This window comes from Crinia signifera, chromosome 8 (genome assembly GCF_055691185.1).
Source record: "Crinia signifera chromosome 8, ASM5569118v1, whole genome shotgun sequence".
NCBI lineage: Eukaryota > Metazoa > Chordata > Amphibia > Anura > Myobatrachidae > Crinia > Crinia signifera.
Window position 1 is genome coordinate 38,901,535 of NC_139224.1, and position 25,950 is coordinate 38,927,484.

Here is a 25,950-nt window from a genome sequence, read left to right on the forward strand (position 1 = left end):
TACAGGATTGTAAAGGGTCCCTAAAAGACCACCTGGATCCCAATTGAGAATCCCCCTATGGTGACACTGTGACCGTGACACTGTAGTGAAAATCCCATCAATTGAGGGCCCCCTGTAGGTGTAACAAACACCAATTATGCCCACAATATCCATACCCCCACCTATAGATTTGTTTCACAACCCACCCCATCCAAACAATTATCAGTTTGAATCAGAACTTATTTTTTAATCCTACTTTCATTTCTTGATTGTACTTCTATGTACACTTGAGTAAATTGTACACTTTGTAACATGGCAATTATTTTTCTCAGTCTTATTCTTCAACTTCTTAAACTCCAAACCTTATCAATGCATCCATTGATGATTGTGATGGCTGGATCAGTGGATTGGCCCGGCGGGTGTAGGGAAGAATTTGGCCTATTGCACCCATTCCCAGTGGTGCATTACAGTGGTGCGGATAGTGTGCGTCGCGTCATGACATCATGTGGCCAGGCCCGCGGACCTCCTCCCACACTCAGGGGCTGCCCCACTGTTTGGTAGAGATGCTCGGTGCATGTGCTTTACAGATCCCCAGACCTCAGAGACTGCTGCAGGTTCGGTGAGGGGAGTGGCAGTGGCAGGGAGCAGTGAATTTTTAATTAATTATGGCGCGGTAAGTAACGCCCACCCCGGACCCCACGCACTCAGCGCCTGTAATTACACACCCTAGAAACTGTACCATTGAAAGTATAGAAATTGAGGTGTGGCCACGTCCCTTTCTGATTTTGTACCGATTTCTGATCCTCAGATGTTGGAGGATATGTCATACAGTAGGTGCTAAATCTCAGGAGTGGATGTGGAATTCATCAACACATACAAGTCATCAACTCAGGAGCGTTGTGTTTCAAACAACAACACCACACCTGATTTCATTGCCATCATTGAGTATCAATGCAAACACATTCTAACATTATGGTGGAATCTATAACAAATTACAATCTTAGGTCTTTGGCACAGCATATTGTAAGATGACATTTTTCAGCAATTTTGGAAATAAAGAAACCCCAAGGTTTTCCCGGGCAACGCCGGGCGGGTCAGCTAGTACATTAATATCTCACTCATGTATGTTGGTTTCAATCACAAGATGGCTGCCTCTGCTGTGTGTCCTCAACAGGAATACTGTAAGGTCTAACAATAATAGTAATACGATCTCACGAGCAGGGCCCTCTTCTGATGTGCTTTTCATTCCCTCACCATCATCACCTCCCCACTCCCTATGGTTATGGTACAGGGGGCGACAATGTCTAGGTGGACAGTCATTAGGTCGACCACTAAAGGTCAACAGTGAATACTGTAGGTCGACACCTAGAAATGGTTGACATACCCTAGGTCCTTGATGGCTAACCTTGACACTCCAGCTGTTTTTGAACTACACATCCCAGCATGCTGTGCATCAGATTTAGCTTGGCCAAAATTGCAAAACTGAAGCAGAGCATGCTGGGATGTGTAGTTTTAAAAACATCTGGAGTGTCAAGGTTAGCCATCTAGGCCCTAGGTCATCATTGATAGATTCTTTAATATTTTTTGGGGTCAATGTCGACATGGACAATGTAAAAGTGTACCGTTTCCCCTTCCACTAAGCGCTGCGCTTGCCATACTTCAAGCGAGCCAAATTGGATGGTAAAGTATGAACCATGTCAGTCTACACAAAAAAAAACAATACAAAAACAGTGTGTCGACCTTTTGAGTGTCAACCATGTCAATGTCAACCTTTTGCGTATGTCGACCTTCTGTCAATGTTGACCTAGGTTATGTCGATCATTTATAGGTGTTGTCCTAGTGAATGTTGACCATTAGTGGTCGACCTAGCGATTGTCCACTCAGGGACCGAATACCGTCCCTGGGTCAACTGACTCCCTGCACACACCGTTTCCAAGTCACTAGGTTTTTGTAGCAATGGGGAAACGGCATCTGCAGCCATTAAAGCAGGGAGGCTCGCAGCTAAATGCAGCAGGCTCCCCGCATTAGCCGCGAGCAATGCTGTTTGGGGGAATCCTCTCTGTCCTCTGACAGTAAGGATTCCCCTGGAACGTAGAATAGGGTGAGTGGCCGGCGCAGGGGTTAAACGGCGGGGGTCGCTTGTTTTTGGTGATCCCCGTCGTTTAACCCCCTTGCTGGCTGCCTTGAATACGGCCCAAAATGTCAACAGTCTCGTTTTTTTTCACTAACGATCCAGTGCTTTTAGGAAGAGAAAAGTTATTATTGGCTTTATTTAGGACTTACCTACAGAATCCTTGGTTCTCATAAGCCATATTAAACCAGTCATCAATTCTCGGCCGCTTCCCCAGCTTATTGTTATTGTTGTTTTTTCCTTTCATTGCGAAGTATGCCGCCTGCATGTTCTCCAGTTCCTCACATTCTAATTGATGCCACATGACCTTGTCTCTGCACAATACAAGATAACAAAAGATTAGATGAATGCAGGAGACACATCATTGGAATCTGCATATTCTCAGTATAGCATCTTCCAGAACCACATCAAACAGCCGAGACTTCAGTCCCATGTCACAATCTGATACATTTCCATTCTGTTTGTCTGCAATTCACAGCCGAGATTATTAACATGAATCCATTTTGATCACGTACAACTTTCTCAGCTTTCAACTTCACAGAATAATTGTTTGGAAATGGCTTATCCTGCAATGTATTTATGGAAATAGAGCAGGGGGCTGACTCTGAAGTTCATGTATAAGAGAATTTGGTATATATTCTATACGCAAGACAAATGAACAAGGTTCTGATTCAGGGACCTCTTTATTAAAGCAAAATGTAAAGTGTTTTACAATTTTAAGAGGTTAACACTGCAATAAATCAGTCAGAGGCAAGTTCCATGGCTTTTTCTGGCTAAAGGTGGGTACACACCTAAAAAATTTATCTGTCCAATCTATATACGTGCATACACATATGCTGGCTCCGAGGTGAGCGATGGCAGGGGGAACGAAGGCCGTGCTGTCACTATAGCACGGCCATCGTTGATGAGGACGTTCCTCGTCCCAACATGCTGGACAAGGGAGAGGGCTGTTAACGACGTACGGGAGTGCGCATAGTCAACGAAAGGGAGTGTACACACTAAGCGATATTGTCCACAAAATTGCCCTTATGCTGTTCATACACTTATGTGATCGCATCTTATGGTGCAAAAAGTGCCCCCTTCCAGTACACGATGTCGCATGCCATCTTGCGATGATATATTGTGTGCTTGAAGAGGGCGGGTGGAGGGAGGCAGAGTAATAAAACACTGAGAGGCCCTCTGATTTGCTGAGAGAGCTCAGCCAATCAAAGGGCCGCCCAGTGTTTTAAACTAGAGATGTGCGGCGGCCACTTTTTCGGGTTTCTGTTTTGGTTTTGGATCTGGATCTCCCTTCGTGTTTTGGATCTGAATTCTTTTTGGCAAAATGCTAAAAATTGCTAAAATAACAGATTTTGGGCCTGTTTTTGCCCCTAAAGTATTATTAAGCTCAACAACATTAATTTCCACTCATTTCTAGTCAATTCAAGTAAAAAAAAAGTCACACTGGATATAGGCCGTCACACTAGATATATATGCCCTCACACTGGACACAGCCCGTTACACTGGACACTGGACACAGGCCGTCACACTGGACACTAGATATATATGCCCTCACACTGGACACTGGATATATGCCCTCACACTTGACAATGGATATATATGCCCTCACACTGGACAATGGATATATATGCCCTCACACTGGCCAATGGATATATATGCCCTCACACTGGCCAATGGATATATATGCCCTCACACTGGCCAATGGATATATGCCGTCACACTGGACAATGGATATAGGCCATCACACTGGACACTGGATATATGCCCTCACACTGGACACTGGATATATGCCGTCACACTGGACAATGGATATATATGCCCTCACACTGGCCAATGGATATATGCCGTCACACTGGACAATGGATATAGGCCGTCACACTGGACACTTTATATATGCCCTCACACTGGACACTGGATATATGCCGTCACACTGGACAATGGATACAGGCCTTCACACTGGACAATGGATATATATGCCCTCACACTGGCCAATGGATATATGCCGTCACACTGGACACTGGATATAGGCCGTCACACTGGACACTAGATATATATGCCCTCACACTGGACACAGCCCATTACACTGGACACTGGATACAGCCTGTCACCCTGGACACAGCCCCTGGACAATGGACACAGCCCCTGGACAATGGACACAGCCCCTGGACAATGGACACAGCCCCTGGACAATGGACACAGCCCCTGTAGACTGGACACAGCCCCTGTAGACTGGACACAGCCCCTGTAGACTGGATACAGCCCCTGTAGACTGGATACAGCCCCTGTACACTGGACACAGCCCCTGTACACTGGACACAGCCCCTGTACACTGGACACAGCCCCTGACACACTGGACACAGCCCCTGACACACTGGGCACAGCCCCTGACCCACTGGACACAGCCCCTGACACACTGGACACAGCCCCTTGTATTATGGACACTGCGTGTACAGTCAGCAGCACTGCAGCCCCTGCGTGTGAGCACTGCAGCACCTAGTTTACAACAAAATAAAAAATCAGTCACTAAATAAATCACAGCACAGGGCACAAGGCACAAAGCACGGAGCACAGATCCCAACCACCCTCTTCCCTCTCCTATAATGGAGTGAAGATGGCGGGGCGCGCGTGCGTCTTATATAGAATCCAGATCCCGCGAGAATCTGACAGCGCGATGATGACGTTTTGCCTCGTTTTTGGTCCTGAATTCAGGCAGGAACTCCCGAACCGGCTCGGATCCTGACTCGGATCACCATATTCGGGTCTGGCGGATCCGGACCCGCTCATCTCTATTTTAAACTTTTTTTTTATGCTGCTGCTGCGCTGACCCCCGCCACCTGCTAGCGCTTCTTCACAGTGCTAAGCTACACAGAGGCCAGCTGTCCCTCTGGCCCCCTCTCCCCAAACCCCTTGCTGCTGAAGGCATTCCCTCAGATTGCATTGGAGCGATCACATGTTGTTAAAAACCACATGAGATCACTCCTGTAATTCAATAGATATTATGTGCAGCACTTACTATGTATCAACGCGACATTCGACCGGCGGGCACGCACATTGCATGGTCCCTAAAATGTGCATACAGTCATTCGATTTATCCTTTAGCCTTAACAAGAGATAAATGGTGATAAAGGCCCTTATTCTGGTTGGTGCGGTAATATCCGCGTGCGTTCGTGCCGCCGAATGTTTTGTGTCTGCGCATGTGCAGAGGCGTCTCTGTGCATGTGCGAGTGGGGCGTACGGCAAAATCCCGCATGAAATGTGAACACTCCGAACAGGGGGTGGAGAGGGGCGTGAAGGGCTATTTGGGCTCATTACCATATGCATACGCCCCACGTTTCATGGGCGTTCCCATGCAAACGCTGGGCGTACGTATGGTAATGCGGCCGTGACGCACGTGTAGGGGGCGGACATATGACATCGCCGGCCCGCCCAGATCCCTGCTTTTGCACGGAAAAATGTCTGTGTGGTCTGAGGTTGCGGGAGCTGGTGGACCACTCGGTCCTGCATTCGATGGTCTGCGACCATCGAATGATGGGGGAGGTTCCCTGAGATGAGGAGGCGTATTCCATGAAAAATACACGTGCGGTCCGTTCGGCCAGCTTCTTACCGCGTACGGACGGAGTTGGTGATCCGTATGGAAGGCGGGGTTTCGCACGCACGGTCCTGGCCGCATATTCGGATCCGGCCGCACCGATCAGAATAAGGCCCAAAGAGAGATAAATGTCCAGCCAATCACCTGCTAACTGCTATGTCACAGGCTGTGTTTGAAAAAAGTCAGTTAGGAGCTGATTGGCTGGACGTTTATCTCTCCTTATCACCAATGCATTTATCTCTTCTTAAGGCTTAATACATCTGCCCCAGTATCTCATAAGTGTATGGGCACCATTAGAGAGGCTTAACTCTCTGGAATCTGATATTGGGCAAGATGTACTAAAGATGTACTTAAGTTAACTTATGTTCAACACTCCCTAATTCCTGCAGGTTAGTTATCTGTGGTACCAATTTCAAACTCCCATAAACCTGGAAGTGCTATCATCGCAACTGCTTTTGGAAGAGCCATCCTTTGCCAATTTAATCACACTTGTACATGCATCTAGTGTTATATCAGATGTATTCCATTCAGAATGTGATTCTTTATACGTCCCACCCACTGACTTTACTGTAAATAGATAAAAACACACAAAAAATGAACTAATGATCGTTAGATTTAATTGGACAATTACTGTATGCAGGCTAAAGAAAAAAAGGAAATTATTAGGTGCATTGACTTTAAATTTATAAAGATCAATTCAAACAAAGGGTAATAGCTGAACCCCAAAGCGAAAAAAGTAAGCTAAAATATACAGAATGAGCATTGACACAGAAAAGAGTAACATCGACTTCCTGAGTGTCTCTATGGTCATGTAGACTGGCCAGGGCAGTAGCGATGCTGGCACCATGTTTCTCTATATACAGTATATGATGAGAGCTGAAGGCAGGCCAACACCCCTGTATTTTTACCTCTCCATACAGTCCCTTACTGCCAATGATTTAACCCTTTTAAGTGCCAAGTGAATTTGTCAAAATAGGTGTGAAATTGGCAAGCAAACATTTATATTCATCATAATGACCTGTAATATTTACCTTATATAGGAAGTATAATCTTTTTTTACACATTTATTATTTGAATTTATATAACAAATGTGAGCGACGCTGGCATTTATAGCGGATATTTTGCACAGCTCTCATAGAGATGTTGGCACTCAAAGAGTTAAGATTTTTTTAATAGTAGATTTTATCTGGATTTATTTTAGCCTTACAAGCAGGGACCTCTACCCCAGGGCTGTAACTAGTGCTGAGTATATAGTGCTTTTGAACAAAGGGCCTCATCGCTGTAGCCGCCTCCCTGCCCAAGTAAAATCCTGCCCCTGTGCGCGGCTATAAATGAGATGCCAGGAGCATCCAGGGGACATGATGGCACAGCAGCCTGCAGCCTGCCAAGCTGCACAGAGCATCCTATATTGAGATACTTCGCTGGTTCTTGAGACACTGTAACGAGCAATGACAAATGGATGTAATATTGTACATAAGTTCTTCAGATCTAGCGAGAGAATGTTGTGCTGACCTATTGCAAATATTGTCTCCATATACCAACATGAATTATTCAGCGTGAAAGGAGAAAGTCCATCCATGGCATGGAAATATACAGTATATAGCCAGATATGAACAGTATTCAATGCTTGTAAGGGGAATTATAGTGACTCCCTCAGCAGCAGCTAAAATAAAGGAACTTCATCCACCTTCAAATTAATAAAAACAGGAAAAAACGCAGCTTGCGGGAGTACAGATCAATCCATAAACTATCTAATAGCCCATGACATCTGTAAATTACAATGTATTAATACAGAGACATAAAAGGCTACTACAACCACATAAATCTAGCAGATAGAACTATATTAGCTCATTGATACAATGACTACATATATTCACATGGGTAGCCCATAGACAGGGATTAGCATTACATGCTTATACAGTAATGGAACATAGCACTCTGCCAATGGGCCAGCATTCCGTAACATGGCCCTCGCATGTCCTCCGTCATTGTGCATGTACAGGCGATGGGGGATGTCACTGACGGCGCATGGGAGCGTGCATTGTTAGCGACATAGGGTCTAATTCAAACCTGATCGCTGGGCACACCTGCATTTTCCATGACACTCCTAGAAAACGTCCGTTTACCACCCACAAGCGCCAACTACGTGTCAGTCAACAGATGTGGTCATTAGGTGGACAGTGGCTAAGACAACAGTGAAAAGGTTGACACAAGCAAAATGTCAACATGAAAAAGGTCGACGTGGAAAAAGGTTGACATGAGTTTTCCATGATTTTCTTTTTTAAACAAACTTGTTCATACGTTACCATCCCAGTGGGCATAGAGGGAGAATAAAATAGTTCTGATAGCAGCGAGGCACCGTGCCGAGGGCACGAGGTACACTTGTGCCGTGTCCATGTCGACCTTTTCATGTCAACCTTCTGCCACTGTAAACCTTTGGGCCATGTCGACCTAATGTATGTTGACCTTTTTTGACGTGTTGACATTTTGACCGTTAACCAATAGCGAACGACCGGTTGAATGTCCGCCTAGGCACTGTCAACCTAATAGCCCATACCCCAATCAACTCATCATCCAGTGGGCCTGATTCAGAGCTGTTCGCTAGGCTGTGTATGAACAGGTAAATGCCGGCTGCCTCCCGGGGGAATCCCCTCCCACCGTGCAAATCCTCTCTCTAAAATACAAGGGGATGTGTTCGCTAACACATCTCTTTGCATGCAGATGAATGGGAGAGACATCCTTTGTTGGTCACACACCATCGAATGATTTTTCTCCCCTTCGGTAATATAGGTCAGTCTAGACCAGGCATGTCCATCGTTGGCCCTCCAGATGTTGTGAAACTACACATCCCAGCATGCTTTGCCACAGTTTTGTTATTAGAGAATGCTAAAACTATTGCAAAGCATGCTGGGATGTGTAGTTTCACAACATCTGGAGGGCCAACGTTGGACATGCCTGGTCTAGACTGACTTTTATTCCGGCCGAACTTGGTCTTTCTTGTGACGTCAGCCGCCCGCCCCAAGCAGGCATCGTCATGCCTGTGTCTGTAGGAGAACGCCCAGCATTTTTATGGTGACGCCCATAAAACACTGGGCCACCCCCTTGCCTGCCTCCAGCCCTCCATTCCCAAAGCTGTTCCCTCCTGGGGTTTGCACATGCGCATAATCGCGCATGCACAAACCCCGAACATCGGGGACAGGGACGAATTTGGACCCAAAGAACGGGTCTGAAATGGGTGTTCTAGCACTAGATACTTTGCTTGGGAGTTCTAGGTACCCAGTATAGTGTGTCTCTACAATATACCAGGCATAGGCAACCTGAATCTCACTGGTAGGGCATGCTGGGATATGTAGTTTTCCAACACAGGTTGTCTACTTAATTAGGCAGATGAAGCCCACCTGCACTCATACACTGATAATAGACATTTATGTGATTGTGCTGTATATCCGCAATGCATTAGTGCGATATCGGTTTTGAACAAAGCATCAATTAAAGACTGGAGTTCTTCTTTGTCTCCAATATGAAACTTATCAAGAAAATTAAATGTTACCAAACACAGGAGAAAATGTGTTTTAATGATAATTCTTCTTATCGGTGTTCTCTGCTTTCCTCCTCTTCATTTATTTTTAGTTATACTTTCCACTTAATTAACTGTAACACAATTTCAATGCAAGCCTAGTGGAAACATAATGTTCCCGGGCCGCGTAAAGTGAAGTCTAATCGGCGACTCTTTTCCAGGTGTCAGAAGGAAATTAATTGGCTGAGGGGAGATACTGTAACTCAATTGTAACATTTGCGACTGGCATTGAGAAAGAATAGTCTCAACTACTTCTCAGGTTTGGCTAATGATACCGATTTTGCAACGGGAAATATTCTAATATCTGGTGTTTGTGCTCTGCGCTCCCATTCTTTACTTTTAAGTATGCTAAATTAGGGACGGATCTTTCTGTTCAAGTTTGCAAAATAAACTAAAATGTAGAGGATCGTGCACAAGAGCTAGCTGTGTAAGTATAAAGTGTGTAAAATCCAGATTGTGGACAGTATCCAACTACTGTCAATTAAATATCTTGCCCAGGACTATCCTATTAGCCATGATAAGCCGATGCACGAAGCGGTTTATTGGGGATTATGTTTAACCTGCCACTGACAGGTGAAACAAAATGAACATGTTTGTTTTTTGAGAGAACATGTTTTCTTTTAACTGGTGATTTAAATGAATAGCTCAATAGAAACATCGGCAAAACATCAGAAAAACATCAGGAATAATAGAGAATAACAGAAGTTTTTGCTCCCGATGTTTTCTCGGGGGTAATTGGCTATCCCTTATTCTTTTGCAAACAGCAATTTTATAAAGTAGTTCTAACATTTTCTATGCATCAATATTTAAATTACATAAGTTCATGAGTTTTAAGAAAAATAACACATAATGGGAAATATACTAAGATGGGAGATCTACTTCACATGGGATGTTGCTATGGGCAACCAATCAGAATTGACTTCTTATTTATTTAGCACCTTCTAGAAGATAATAGATTGATCAATCTAATTGATTGACCCAAATCATGTGAAACAGAACTCACATCTTAGTAAATTTCCCCCATATAATCATCTATGATGTATAAAATAATAGAAAATAATGTGCCTAGATAAATTAACATTGGGGTATATTCAATGCGGATGGCGAGCCCCTGGCGGCTAGCTATACGGTGAGCAGTGCCGATAGCTCACCGTCAGAGTATTCAACGGCTTCCCCTTCACTCGCCATTTCCACCTCGCCTATTCCCTGAGTCGAGGTGGAAACTGGCGAGGTTCACTGCATTTAGGGCAGTATTCAATGACAATATTCTCCGTGCATGGCGAGTGGTTTTTTTTTCGCTCGCCATGCAATCTCCGTGTTTTTGCGGAGATTCTCCATGTTTGGAGACTCTCCGTCACAGCACTTTATACACTATTCAATGTGACTGAGACTCGCCGCCCCCCGCGGCGAGTCTCAGCCAATCCAGCGTATGAGGTGACGCTGCAGGGAACCTGAGGACGGCGGCAGGCAGGGAGATGGAAGACCTGCCCCAGAACGTATGTGGGGGGGAGGTGGGCTCCCCGGGAGCCAGGCAGCACAAGCTGCCCCCCGGGAGAGCCAACAGGGGACCGTGTATTCACTGCACCCGATCGTGCATATGTAATGATCGGGTGCAGTGAATATATGAATATCTAATGAGCGGCTCGGGTCCCGGCCCCCTGCTGGCTGCTCTGTGTAAAAAAAAAAATATATATATATATATTTTTTTTTTATTAAATATATATTCATGTGCTATAAGCACATGAATCAAAATAGCATGCCCTTTCACAGAATAAAATTCCTGATTTTTTTACACCAAAATTAAAACAAAAAACCTTTTATTTTAAAAGTTCACATTCCACTTCTCCATGAAAAGATGGAGAATTGCTACACGGAGAGACACGGCGAAAATCACTTAGAAAGACGGCGAGAAGTGCACGTTGAATAGGGTTGCTCGCTTTTTGAGAGCAAAAGTCTCTGTCCAACGCGAGAAAAGCACAAACTCGCCATAAAACATGGATAATTTTTCTCATTGAATACTGCCCTTTGTGGCAAGAACCACCATTTTGATGGCCACACTCACCGTTTCCACCTCACCTCAGGGGACAGGCAAGGTGGAAACGGAGAGTAATGGGGAGGCCATTGAATACTCTGACGGTGAGCTATCGGCACTGCTCTCCGTATAGCTCGCCGCCCGCATTGATACCCCAAAGTGTTGTGTTTCAAAGGGATGAAATCAAATAGTGGACAGTGTCTAGGTCGACAGTCAATTATGTAATTATTTACATTATGCTGCACACCATAGTGCCCAGTACACATTATGACACACACTGTAATGCCCCTTACACATTACGCCACACACTAATGCACATTACACATTATGCCACACACTTAATGCCCCTTACAGAATATGCTGGACAGAGCATGATGCTGCATAGTTCTGCCAAGCATCTCACTAGGTTTATGAGGACACCTCTATGAGTCTTGACACTCTGAAGAGCATTGAATAAATTCCCCTCATAGAGTAAACATGGAAGCAAAGTACCATCCAATCAGTGCTGCAGATACGTTTGCAGAGAGAGACAAGACTAAACGGTAATTAGACATTCAGCATTCAGGTTATACATTATTTGGCTGGAGATGGCAGGTATGTATTCCAGAGCTCCTCAGCAACCAAGACATTAATGCTTCGAGATAATTGTGCTGACAGTCACCAAATGGAGGACACAGATAACTAAAGACATAAAGCACTTCAGGAACACAAAGCGAGCAGGATATGCAAATAGTTTTTGATGTACTACTGAATCAGTAATGGTTAATTTATGGTGTCAGCTTAACTTTAGAATGAGAGATTTTCACTACAGAGGCAAAACTGGCACCAGAAGATAACAGAGACTGTTGACTCAGCATAACCACTGTGACTGTACAGGAGGTTCTGGGATTCACACTACAGCTGAGGCTCCTAATTTATCGGTCACATTATAACGCTGAGTGGTAGAAGACTGACACAGAAATATCCACAGTGCGTACACTACAACTGTATATAATAAGCAGTACTAACACTGCAGACATGGAAGATGTGTTTGACTTTATTTTACTAGCTTCTGCATGCCTTCCAATACTTTCACTGAAGACATTGGTCATTATTTACAAAGAGCCACAAGCATATTTTCTTCCTTTCTTTAATAACAGTTTCTTATATAGCGCACACATATTCCGCAGCGCATTACAGAGAATAGTTAAACATTCACATCAGTCCCTGCCCCAGTAGAGCTTACAATCTATATTCCCTACCACATATATACGCACACACAGACATTCTAGGGTTAATTTGTTTGGAGCCAATTGACCTACCAGTATATTTTTGGATTGTGGGAGGAAACCGGCGTACCCGCAGGAAACCCACACAAGCACTGTTTTCTGAGCCCAGCAATCAGGTAGATGCTGCCCTGCCCAAGCACATTTGTTTGCACCCGTGCACATAAGGGGAAAACCACTGACAATCACTCACCATCATTGAATGGTTTCCCCCTCTGTTCGCAGCGCCCATTAAGCCAGGACTTACTTGGTGCTGCAATGGCTGTGGAGAGAAGGAGGACGCTTTTGACGTCAGTGGCCCTCCCTCCCAACGGTCGGGTTGCTGCCCACAAACTGCCACATGGTGTCAATCACCTGGCGAGCAGCCATTGCTGACTGCGTTCTCACAGAAGGCTCGCACATGCGTACGGAGTACTGCTTTCATGCGCGCAGCCGATAATCAGCAGGGCTCTTATATCAGTGCCATCTCCTGATGCAGTTATGTGTATGTACCCCGTACTTGTCCTCTATTGGATTCATCTGTAAGTCACTTACTTGTTTATGTAGTCTGTAATTGGGCGCCGCGGATCCCTTGTGGTGCCATATTGAAGCAATTGCATAGAAGAAGCAATTGCATGGGGGCAAGCTCAGGGAACACAAAACAAAATGGCTACCCAAGGTAAAGGAGTGACGCATTAATAGTGAGCACCCACTGTGCCGTTTCTGCCCTTACCGTTCCAAGCGTCTCCTTTCACTCTTCTTTACGCATTTCACCAGGCAGCACACCAAAAAAGCCATTGACATCAACAGGATGATGGCACAGCTCACAATGGAAGCAATGACGGCCACTTTAAATCCAAATGTATCATATTTTGATAGGGCTGTAAAACAGGAAATAAACGAGGTCCATGTCATCACAACAGAAAAGCCATTTATTAAATAAGACTACATTATTTCAATGGCAAAGCCTTGGTTTAGCCATCAGTGTGAGAAATGAAGTTTAATTCTGGCTGCCGTTCAAAGTAGATATTGTCCTGAAGGCGGCTCTTAAGCTTGGCCCTATTTGTATATCACTTATGTTCACTGTGACAGATATTGAATAGAAACAACATACCGAATAGCCTTGGGTGAGAATGTGAATGTACAGTATATTGAGGTCTCAGAGAATATTATATTCATTTACTGTAGGTGCTATTAATATGAAATGTGTACAGAACACAAATAAACAGAACGCATGCGCTATTCTAGAAAAGGCTGCATAAATACGATAGTACTTAGATCATTCCGATGGGAACAATTATGTATTCTGAATGTAAGTTCTGCCAAAGCATCTCCAATTTACAAATACATATTTATGGTACTTTAGTTATATTGCATAACAGTTGCTATGACTTTGCATTCATAGAATAGAGCGGAACGCAGTATATTCTCGTACATCTATTACACACAGCTACAATCTCCTTACAAGGCATTTACAGGCTAAATGGTTCTCATATAAGGGGTAATTCAAACCCGATCGCACAGTGGGCGATTATCGATTGACTGCACATGCGTCCGGCCATTGTACGCATGCACAAGGCCGTCCTGCGATGAAATCCTGCTACTTCTTTTATAAGCAGGCCGTTCAGGTAGGTGTCTGGGGGTGGAAAATGGCATCTAGTGGGAGTGCTAAGAAAAAGTCAAGCGTGCCTAGGGAAACGCTGGGAGTGTCCAGCAAAATGCTAGGCATGTCTGAGCATTTTAGGGGAGGGTGTCTGACGTCAGCTTCAGGCCGGATACGCCTTTTTCCATCCCATCATCAAGTAAGATTCTGGCTACTCTGAGCCTGTGATGACTTGTGCCCAGTGTAAAAATCATTCGATGGTGAGCCTATTACGATGGTGAGCCTGCTACGATGGTGAGCCTGCTACGATGGTGAGACTGCTACGATGGGTTTTGGACATATTCCCTCAAATAGATTTGCAGGCATACACATCTATTCGGACAGCAAGCACAAATATTCTCAAGGCAGGATTTCACTCTAGCTTGGTAGCATCTTAACTGAACACTGAGTGAATTAGTGGCGGTGCGATCTGGTCTGAATTACCCCCATAGAGGAAAAGCCAAAAATGAGGCCATTATAGATGTGTCCTTTATTCTAGCTACAGTTGCCCAATCAGCACCTACTGGCATACATGTTCATGTCCTTCAAATTCCTAGGAACAAAGATTTCCTGCAAAATGGGGCCCCAACATCATTACAACTGTCAAGAAGGCTCAGCAGCGGTTGTTCTTCCTGAGGCAACTCAAGAAATTCAACATCCCGCAGGAGCTGCTGCTCATCTTCTAAACTGCCATAGTAGAGTCCTTTGCTCCTCGATCACAATCTGGTTCGGAGGAGCAAACGAGAATGACAGACGAAGGTTGCAAAGAGTGGTGAGGATGGCAGAAAAGATCATTGGGGCGGAGCTCCCCACTGTCCAAGAACTATACCTAGCCAGGGTCAAAGCTTGCAGGAAAGATCTTGGCGGGCAAGTTACACCCTGGCCACAACCTGTTTGAACCCCTTCTGTCAGGCAGACGTTTTAGGTCCATCCCAGCAAAGACGATAAGAACTACAAAAGGCTTCTTCCCAATAGCTGTCCACCAACTAAACAGTATTGAATGTACCAAATACTAAATACTAACTCGAACTGTTCTAGATATATGTGAAATGTATGTGATGTATGTTTATGCTTCTCTTCCCACCCCCCTTGTGTTCCCTGCTTGATGCTGCACTGTTACCACAAAAAATTCCAAGCATACGCAAGTATACCTGGCCAATAAAGATGATTCTGATGATTCTGATGTGCAACTTGGTTCCCACAAGTGTCTTTTATGACACATAATTAAAATTAAAACAGAGGTGACAAAACTACACTAATCAATGACTTTAAAACAAGTCATATTTTTTTGTCCGAAACGGCCACGGATTGTCGTATCCGTGGCCACTTTTCGACAATCCGTGGCCGTTTTAGCTGATTTGCGGACTTTTCAACACTCGACAGTTGGTACTAATACTGACTGTCGAGTTTCTGTTGAAAGGAACAAAAACAGGTCCGGATTCCCATTGTCGGAACATTGAAAGTGTTTAAGGGTAGCTGTTGGAAACAATAGCTGCAGGCTTGTACCTGCTCTGTTACAACATGGCACCTGCGTTGCTAATTCTGCCTAGCCATCAGCCCATACCTCTAGAATTTGGAGGTGTGGCCTAGGGGCCCATTTCTGCCACTGTGAGGGCATGGCCAGAGGCTCTGTGAGCTGCTGGCCATGCCCACAGCCCCTCTGTGTGTATGTGCATAACATCCATTCCCTACTGCTCTGACTTTTTATTGAGGTGTAAAGAAAAGTTTCTTTATTACAGTTATACTTCCCCTCCTATACGCTGCCAAACACTTTTTTTGGATACGTTCCCGCGTCCCGGCCAGGGCCGGCAGTGTCCCATGGGGGGGGGGGGGCAGTTGGGAGTCCCCTCTGTCAGGCCCCACACAGTGGTAAAATATGGGTGAGGCCACACCCCCTGTTGTCAGGCCACACCTCCAAATTTCTAGCAAATTTCTACGTGAATGGAGGTCCCGCTGTGAGTGTTTCTAAAGTTGGGAGGTATGCAAACATTGGGAGCCGGAATTCACTGTCAGCATGAACCGGTGCAGTAGCAACAGAGCAGGACATCGGATCACGAATCCAACACCCACCTCTGTAACCAACAAAGGTCTGTTGGCAAACTAGCTGTCTATCTATGACACATCAGTCTTGGATAGGAGGATAGTTACCTAGCCAATAGAAAATGGCACTGTCCCTGGAATTACTCTAAGAAACTATGGGGCAGATGTAATGTAAACTTAGTGCAGCTATAATACTTCCTGCATCGCCTCATTAACGAGGCAAAGCAGGAGGGGAGACCGACAAGATGTATTACTATCTTGCCTGTTGAAGCTGGGGAGCGTAAACTCCCCCCTCCGGCGATGTCCCCCTCCTGTCACACAGATGCGCTATCTCTGCCTGCCCGGCCGGCTCACTCCACATGTGCGAGATCTTGCTATTATCGCGAGATCTCGGGTGCAGCCTGGAGCCAGCAGCAGGGCTAGCATTGTCCCCGCATCGGGAATAGCACAACGCTATCTATCTGAGCTGGCGAAGCAGCCGGGGCGATTTAACGCTGTTAATACATCGCCCCGGCCGCTAATTACTGGGGGGGTTACAGGGGACAGCCCCGCCGAGCAACTGTCCCTGCGCTAGTAATACATTTCAAAAAACGTAATCCCCCAATTCAACTAGTGTTAAGTGCAGCATATGCACTTAACGCTAGTTGATACATCTGCCCCCATGATTCTGCAAACATATGAATGCTTTAACAACAAATATGAAAGCTCTGAATGTAGCTCTGGATAAACATATATGGAAAGGTTTTTTTATAGCGGCAATCATTTACACAGAAAAACCAGGTTAATTTTGCCATGGGAAAACTATCCCAAAATCTCTCACTTTCTGATTCTCACACCCTATTACATTTGGACCTTCATGTGGTTTTATTTGAGACAAATCATATCTTATATTTCTTAACATTTCTGCTACATTATTTATGTATCAGCAAACAGATTGTAAGCTCTACGGGTTGAGTCAGATAAATAACAAATCGTGACAGATTCTACCTGCTCGTTTGTTTTCATTTTCAGTTATTATCTTGTGTCCTTGGGAGCGGGTATTTAAAAAAAAAAAAAAAAAAATGTTGGACTCCCAAATGTTTTGCTGTTCTGCATCTAACCTTTTTGTGTCGTGAGTTACAGTCAGCAGAGACAGATGGGCAGAGAAGCGATGAGTCAGTAATACAGAAAGACGCTGCTCGCTGATCAGTCTGATAATTAACATAAAAACGTGATGTTTATTCAAATCCATGTGAAGCGTTATTTAAAACCGTAATTTATAAATAAAAGTGTACACTATTTTAGAACAAGGTTTCCCAACCACGGTTCTCAAGGCACATTAATGGGGTGATTTAAGCCCCATTTGTAAGTGATCTGACTAGATCGCTTAGAAATGAAGCACAAATCGCTGTGTGTGTGTGTATGCCCCTGGTAGCAATTCATGGCCACGTGCATCACTATCTCTGGGATAGATATTTAAAGCATTACGCCAGTGGAAATTTACCAGTTAGACATTGGCAGTTATTCAATGCTGCCGGCGAGGGGGTTAAACAGCGAGGATTGCAGAAAACCAGCGATCCTCGCTGATTAACCCCCGCGCCGGCCGCTCGCTCTATTCAACGTTCTGGGGAAATCCTCGCCGTCACAGGACGGCGAGAATTCCCCAAAACAGCGAGACCCGCGGCTAATGCAGAAAACTCGCTGTATTTAACCGCGAGTCTCGCTGCTTCTGGAGCCGCATACGCCTATTCCCCCTCGCTCAAAAAATGGAAAATGGGAATTGGCATAGGAGGGGGGGTGCGTTGAATACTGACAGGGTGAGTGGTGACAGCGAGCAAGAAGTCCTGTTTGCTGTCGCCGCTCGCCCACAGCATTGAATACCTGCCATAGTGTTTCCAGGGGAGTAACGTTTCTGGTGTTGGGCTGCAGGAAGAGACATGATACAGGGGCTGCTGTAGATGCCGGTTGATACACTCAATAATCCAGCAAGACAGATAATCTGGTACACTGCCGGAACTGAGGGTGCCGGATGACCGGTCGTGTACCTGTATATGGATATCTACAGTATATATTGATTAGGTTAAGCAATTTTTTATGTCAGGGCAACTACTTTCAATGACAGCACCAATTTTGATGGTTCTGGTGTCATTCGATAATGTGTGTGATGTAAATGTGCAATAAGGTTGCAGGATTTTGATAAATTCTTGTTGTGGAATAATACATAGTGATTTTTTTTACCAATGGAAAAGCAATGAGCGGGGTGCACACTTTTTCTGCTCAGTTGACTAGTATATGATAGATGGGCAGCAGGGACAGCATAATGGTTAGCATTACTGCCTCACATCACTGAGGTCATGGGTTTGATTCCCACCATGGCCCTAACTGTGTGGAGTTTGTATATTCTCCCCGTGCTTGCGTGGGTTTCCTCCGGGTACTCTGGTTTCCTCCCACAATCCAGAAATATACTGGTAGGTTAATTGGCTCCCAACAAAATTAACCCTTGAATGTCTGTGTGTGCGCATGTACATGTGGTAGGGAATATAGATTGTAAACTCCACTGGGGCAGGGACTGATGTGAATTTCAACTATTCTCTGTACAGCGCTGCGGAGTATGTGTGCGCTATATAAGAAACTGGTAATAAATAATAGTAGTTATACATAAATATTTCTCTTACATGTTCTCGGAAGCATTGCGACAATATCTAAAGTGTGACCATGGTACTTATGTATTATCTGGGCTCCCATGTTAAATGCACCACATTTTTTCATACCCCTACTATCCAACTATGCATGGATTTGATCTTATATAGTGTGGCGAGCGCAGCGAGCCACCGCGCCCGAAGCGAGGCGAGCGCAGCGAGCCCCGCGAGGGGACGCGGTCTCATAAGAAAAACGGGAGCCCAGATATTACATAAGTACCGTGACCACTATACCTTTTCATGGCACTGTAGTCTGCTGGTCTGAGCACAGTAAAACCCAGCAATGAGTATTTATGGGCTATATATCTATAATATATTATTCCTGTTATGGCAGTGTTAATCATAAAATTACAAGTAGAAAAACACAAGAGAGTGAAATAAATCTCTTACATTTACAAGACGGGGCTCCAGCCGTCCACAAGGAACTGTTCTCCTTCCAGACACAGGTCGTTAATTCCTCTCCGACCAGCTGATAGGAAGAGGAACACTGGAACCTAATAACTGTCCCAACAGAAGAGCCATTTCCTTGCAAAATGTGTAACGAGCCAGACTCTGGAGGCGCAATCTTTTTACACTGACCTAGAAACAAGCACAGAGAAAAGCAACGATTACTGGGATTTTCACATAATCGATGAACAGGAGACTGAGCGTGTAGGCCATAAATAAGAGGTCATCGCTAAGTAATCCTATTTTCATGCTACACTGAGCAGAACAAGGTGTCTATAATGCAATCTCAAAATTCCCTGCATCCTTTTCCTGCCAGAGGAACATGAGCTACGCTGCTGTCAGTGTGATCTTATCGCTACTATTGTATTATAGCAATGTAAGATGTTTGATCTGTTTCCATAGATGAACCCAACAGTGCATTTCAGGGCCCATTCAAAATTGTCCGTTTTGCAGACAGATCTTACATTTGTTTTCTCTTTGCATACATCCAGGCCCAATACACAACTACTGGTGGTTCAGTGTCGTAGGAATCCCAGATCAGTGCAAGTGGGTAACATACCTGTGGTCCAATGTAAAAGTGCTCTAAAATCAGCATGTCCTTATAACACTGTTGTCAAGGCATCTCGTGAGGACTCTGGGCCTAATTCAGGGCGGTATTCAATCCGGGATTCCGACTGTCGGAACGTCCCAATAGTCGAAATTCTGCGCTGTCGCCCCCCCCCCCCGAGTGCCTGAAAGTGGGCGTGTCGGCAAAAACAACACTCTATAATACAGTACAGTAGTTATAATGTTACTTCTCATGTATGGGGAAAGTAGCAAATGCTCAATTCTAATCTACACCCTCAAACTTACGAGCCAGTGTTTCCCAAACTGTGTGCCATGGCACCCTGGGGTGCCGTGAAGCCCTTGCAGGGGTACCCTGGATAGGTGGTCCAGGACCAATTTTAAGTACAGGTATTTATGGTCAAATGTAATAGGCAAAACCAGCACTTGTGGCTTCCAATCAAAAACCATGTGGACAAACAGAAGCGAATCCTGTATCTCACCACATAACTGACACTAAGGATGTCATATAAACACTATTTATTTTCTAAAGTACTCAATAAGAATCTTTTGGCCTAGGGGTGCCACGGAAAAAAATTCTGATACTCTAGGTCGCTGTGATTCATAAAAGTTTGGGAACCACTGTATGAGCAATTAAGAATTCACCTATTAGCTTTAGAGGTGAATTCGTTATCAGCCAATCAAAAGTGGCTAGCCAATGCTGAAGTTATAATCCATATCAATTTGTTCAAACACTCAGGCATTCATAAGTGATATAACTACTGACTGGTGTCTTCCTGCGGATCTGCCACTAGACTTGCACCAGTTTATGGCCAGCCGATCCCCCTTGAGCCGCCTGGGACCTGGTCAGCAAGATCGCATGCGATACAGGATATCACATGCGGTCCATCATGTGATATATTGCATGTGACACGTTTTCCACTTCCGGGAGGAGGTCAAAGTCAGAGGTCGGACCTGCAGCACGAGTCTGCACATCAGATCGGATCAGATGTCAAACACTACCGATCTGGCCACTTCTAACCCAATATCATGGCTCAATCCATTGGAATTATGTGAAAAGTGACCAAATCGGACTAATATACAGGCACCTACAAAAGCCATTACTGAGTTTAGTCTGCGTTAGATCAGGGTTGCCGACTTATAAATGCTTTCCTTACCCGATCGGGGGGCGGGGCTTGACTGTGACGTCATTAAGCCCCGCCCCCATTACGGGAAACAGGAAAAATGACTGATCTCTATGGAGGGGGCGGGGCTAAAATGACGCGATTGTGCCATTTTAGCCCCGCCCCCTCCTCTGAGACCCGCGGATTGCGGCATTTAAATGCCGCGATTCGGGGGGCTCAGGGGGGTCCCCCAGATTCCGGGAGGATTGCCCACCCTTCCGGGGGGGGCGGGAGGAGGACCCGATTTTCGGGAGACTCCCGGGAATTCCGGGAGGGTCGGCAACCCTGCGTTAGATGCTACTTCCCTCCCCAGACATAAGGTAGAGCAAATGCCAGATCTACCTGTGGCCTTAAGTTTTTTGTTTTTGTCTTTGAGGGGCAGAGTATTCAGAATACAAACGTGTTTGCTTGAGCAAACAGGCATACATCCATATCAGCATGAGTCTGCTTTTGCAGAACTGCAGAACCAGCTGGAAACAAGCATGTTCAGGGAAAGATTAAAAACCTCAATTCAAACTCCTGTCAAACTCTACTACTAAGTGCATTCATTCAACTTTATGGTTTTGCTTCAAATACTGCTTGCTCCAGTCAAAGCTATGTCTTAAATAAAAGATGGAAGTGAGGGACACTGCGACAGTCTTCATTATATTATCCATGACCATTTATTTGCTTTTCATTACACTGGTGTAACTGTGCATCTGAAAAGCATCCTGTACAGAATACAGGCCGGGGTCTAATCTCTGCCACAACCAAGGACATAAAAAAAAGGCAATATTTACTTGGTTTAAATGCTCCCGCCAGCGATGTGAAAACAGCCAAATTACTAAAGTTTAAAAGAGCTCCAAAAATCTTACAAAGTGTCATTTTAAAAAATCAATTTTCTTCTTAATATACCTGTAAAATAGAAATTGCTAAATCTATCAACCTGTGGTTTCCAACAACGGTACTTGTGTAGTTTCACGGTGGCACTGTCCGCTGATTGCATCATATTCAAATCAATTTGCATAAGATTTGCATATGATTTGCATAGGATTTGCATGCTATGTAATTTAGAACACCCCCACTTGCCACATCGGCCCGAAGGCGTGGCGATCGTAGTGAATCCCCTGCCAGGGGATGCGGTACGAGTCCTCCCGGCCTGTTCATACCCCCCACTATCCACGTCGGCGTAGAGTTGATTTTATAAAGTGTGGCGAGCACAGCAAGCCACCGAGCCCAAATCGCGTCGAGCGCCTGTCAAAAAGCCCGAAGCGTGGCGAGCGTAGGGAGCCCCACGAGGGGCTGCAGAAATCGAGCTTGAATTACTTGACGTGTAAAAACATTGTAATAAAACATTTAAAAACATTTATCTTGTCTTGGCAGCCTGTGCAATAAAAAAAATGAAACCTCCCCCTTCATCTTTTTCAAATTGCCCCTTAATGCAGAAATGTATTGCCCCTAGTAATGCAGAAATGTAATAAAACTCCACCCCCTATATAATACTACGCTGTTCATCTTACCTTGATGCGATGTAATCCACTGTGAGAAAACAAAAAAAAGAATGAAATGAGATGGACCCTCAACATGGCTCCCCAATGTACAATGAGTAAATGACCAGGTCTTCACCTATCAGGAGTGGTTTATCATCTATTAGGACCACTTACAGTATGTTCCGGGACACCTGTCTGGGGGACTACTCAATGAACCGGGGACGATGAGAAATGAGCTAAATGTGGACGACAACCCTAATGTTCCCTGTAAGGGTGATGACACACCATTAATTCAAGTAACCTCACAGACCTTAGTGCATCCAGTGCTTACCTAATCTCCTGGAATGTGTGTGATACCCTACCCTAGACCAGCCTACTTACCCAGTGAGGTGGTGCTTTAGGGGGTGGATGACACATTTCAAAAACATCATTAATGCTCCACCCCCTGCTTTAAAATGCTGCAAGTCATGCCATGTAAACTACTGTAAGTGGGAAGCCCCTTTAAAAAAACCAATATGGAATGTGACAGATAACATAGAGAATAAAACATCACAGGGGGCTGTGATAACCGTATGTTGTATTTCATCTGCATATTGGCCCTTATTCAGATCTGAGCTCAGTACAAATTTGTTCGGAAAATGGGCAAAACCATGTGCACTGCAGGTGGGGCAGATGTAACATGTATAGAGAGAGTTAGATTTGTGTGATTTATTTTGTTTCTGTGCAGGGTAACTACTGGCTGCATTATTTTTACACTGCCATTTAGATTTCAGTTTCAGCACACCCAACACAAATTTAATTCTCTCTTTACATGTTACATCTGCCCCACCTGCAGTGCACATGGTTTTGCCCATTTTCCGAACAAATTTGTACTGAGCTCAGATCTGAATAAGGCCCATTGGGTGGTTGCGCTCAACCACCTGATGACCCCAGAAACCATGGTACTGTAGGTCGACAATCACAATGATTCAAATTAATGGGAGAATATTCACCAGTACTGCTGCTCCGGCAGATGCCTGCACATTATTTGCTGCAAAAGTGACCGCCAGGCAACCTGGAAGCCGCTGCTGGAGATGTCATGGCCGACAGGAGCAGGTAAGTCCCTGCTAGACCATCAAAATTTCTTTGCCAAAATTCTATTATGTTTAGATTTCAGATAGTGTCCACATGATGAATATTTAAGTATAATAAAAGTAAAGGTAATAAACAGAGCTTCCAATAAAGCAAGTAAGTTCCGACCCAAGGGTCACCCACCATCAAAACCAGAAATACAATGAAATGGGAATGAATGTTGACCTTATATACCACACACAAAACAGGATACAGCATGAAGTAATCTGAGTGTGAATAATCTACTTTATGCAAAAGTAGTTCCGGATGATAATTTATGGGAGCTTTTTGCAAAAGTCCTTGGGAGAAGGATCCTCCAGAGCCCTCCCCAGGAACAGCAGAATGCACACGTACAGTAGCGATCATTTCACTTGTAACTGCGATAATTGATGCATATGACCATTAGAAATAAATCATATTTAGTTGAATGATTTTATTTCTGTTTTTTAATTGATTTTATTCAAATTTTAAAATCCAATTTAGAATTTACCTCATAACCATGTATGATGCCCTTGACATCATTTAAAAGATCTCAAAGATTGTCTTCTGTGTCTTCTGATATATAAGGGGTAATTACCCATAAGGCCACATTTTGCTAGGTTAATTGAGTCAAGCAGAATACTCAATGAAACCCAGATCTGTCAAGAGGGATACATCAGGAGCGGAATATAATATCTCAGTCATCAACTGCACAATAAATAACTGTGAGTGGGCATATTCCTATCCCTTAAATATAACCTGTGATCCTCTGTGCGCTGAAAGTGCCTCAATTAAATCACCGCCGCGAGTCGTGGAGATGTAGTGAGAGCCAGGAGACACGCAGTGCCAGAGCTAAACCGTCCCGCTCACTAAGCTACAACACATAGCCACAGGGAACCCATAGGCGGAAAATGTGTACACCAAAGGTACAGAAAGGATCATAAATGAAATAGTGAGGAACAACGTGGAAATGGATTCATTCTGGAAAAATGTGACGTTCAAATAAACCCAGTTTTTGCGAACAATAACGACCAATAAAGTTTTATATGAAAATTTGAAGAAAGGGCTAAATTACAGAATGCAAATCACATCACTGGAGACATGGACCAACGAAGAAGGTACGGTTCATAAACTGACCGTGCCCAATCCATGTGCGTGGTAGAAAATATCATTTAGAGTGTCTGAGATGTCGACATGTTCAACACATCAACCTTCCCAATGTCGACAGTGACATAATGTTAACATTGATGATGTTGAAAGCTGGCATGCCGATAATGCGGGTTTACATTGGGGAAGCGAGAATCCCTAAAACTAGCCCTAACTGCACTATAAAGCTTATGCTGTGTATGTACACATGGGCCAATATAGGGACCGCCAATGTCGGTTTGATATCAGAGGCCTTGCCGGCAGGTGCCGGTACCGGCTGACAGGTAGGGAGGGACAGTGTGGGTGTGGGGGCAGCTGCATTGAGCAGCATGGTCCTCGTTCAGAGATAGTAGAAATAGCCTGTGCCTCACAGCCTATTTCTACTTTAGATTCTGAAGCCACGGGGCATGCATTGGGATCGAATTGCGATCGGGTGTGGAGAAACACAGTGCTATTTGCATTAACTTGCTATTGATAGCAATTGCACCATGTGTACACACCATAAGCCTACAAAATGCAAAAAACGTCTGTACGCAATTGGCCGTTGAAATTCAAAATGTGCACATTTTTTCATTGTCGACACTGTGAATGGTAAAAATTTGGAATATTGGCATTCTGTCAATGATGAGATACTGAATGTCAACAGGCAGGCCATATCAACATTCTGAGGACACCAATATTGACCAAATACACACTAAGGAGCCCAGCCTTAGGTGACTTCCAGACAGAAATCCCCAAAACCGTGGGGGCTGAGGTTGAGAGCCTTTCTATGGATCCCCTGGAAACTAGACATGGGAGGGTTTAAAAAATGGGTCTCCAAAGAATACTAGAAATCTGTTGTATAAAAGAGGTGTAACATCAATTTTAATATATTTCTGTTTCTATTTCTGTTCTCATCCTAATCTTAAATTTCAATCCTAACATCCCAAATTTAAATCTAAAGAGCGTGACCTGGTTAGCTGGCAGATCAGCGGAGCTTTTAAATGATATCATCTTCAAGGGCCGTCAGATCGGACGAGACACCAGTTCAGTCTTTAAAGGGAAAACCCGGCAGTAATCTGCGTCCAGTCTGCAGTGTGAGCACAGCTTCAGCAGCTATGATAGAACTTGAGACCATGTTCAAAAACCCAGAAAGCAAACCGGAGACCCGTGTCATGCTA

The 25,950-nt window shown here is 44.6% G+C and overlaps 1 protein-coding gene across 1 annotated transcript in view; it reads right to left on the bottom strand.

Annotated features, from left to right (window-relative positions):
• SUSD3 (sushi domain containing 3) overlaps positions 1 to 25,950 on the bottom strand; it is a 134,279-nt gene that overhangs the window by 8,735 nt on the left and 99,594 nt on the right. The window contains exons 3-5 of the mRNA XM_083156182.1: positions 19,303 to 19,491; positions 13,286 to 13,433; positions 2,263 to 2,424 (exon numbers count right to left, since the gene is read on the bottom strand). Of these exons, the coding sequence (XP_083012308.1) occupies positions 2,263 to 2,424; positions 13,286 to 13,433; positions 19,303 to 19,491 (499 nt within the window). The remainder of the gene's footprint in view (positions 1 to 2,262; positions 2,425 to 13,285; positions 13,434 to 19,302; positions 19,492 to 25,950) is intronic.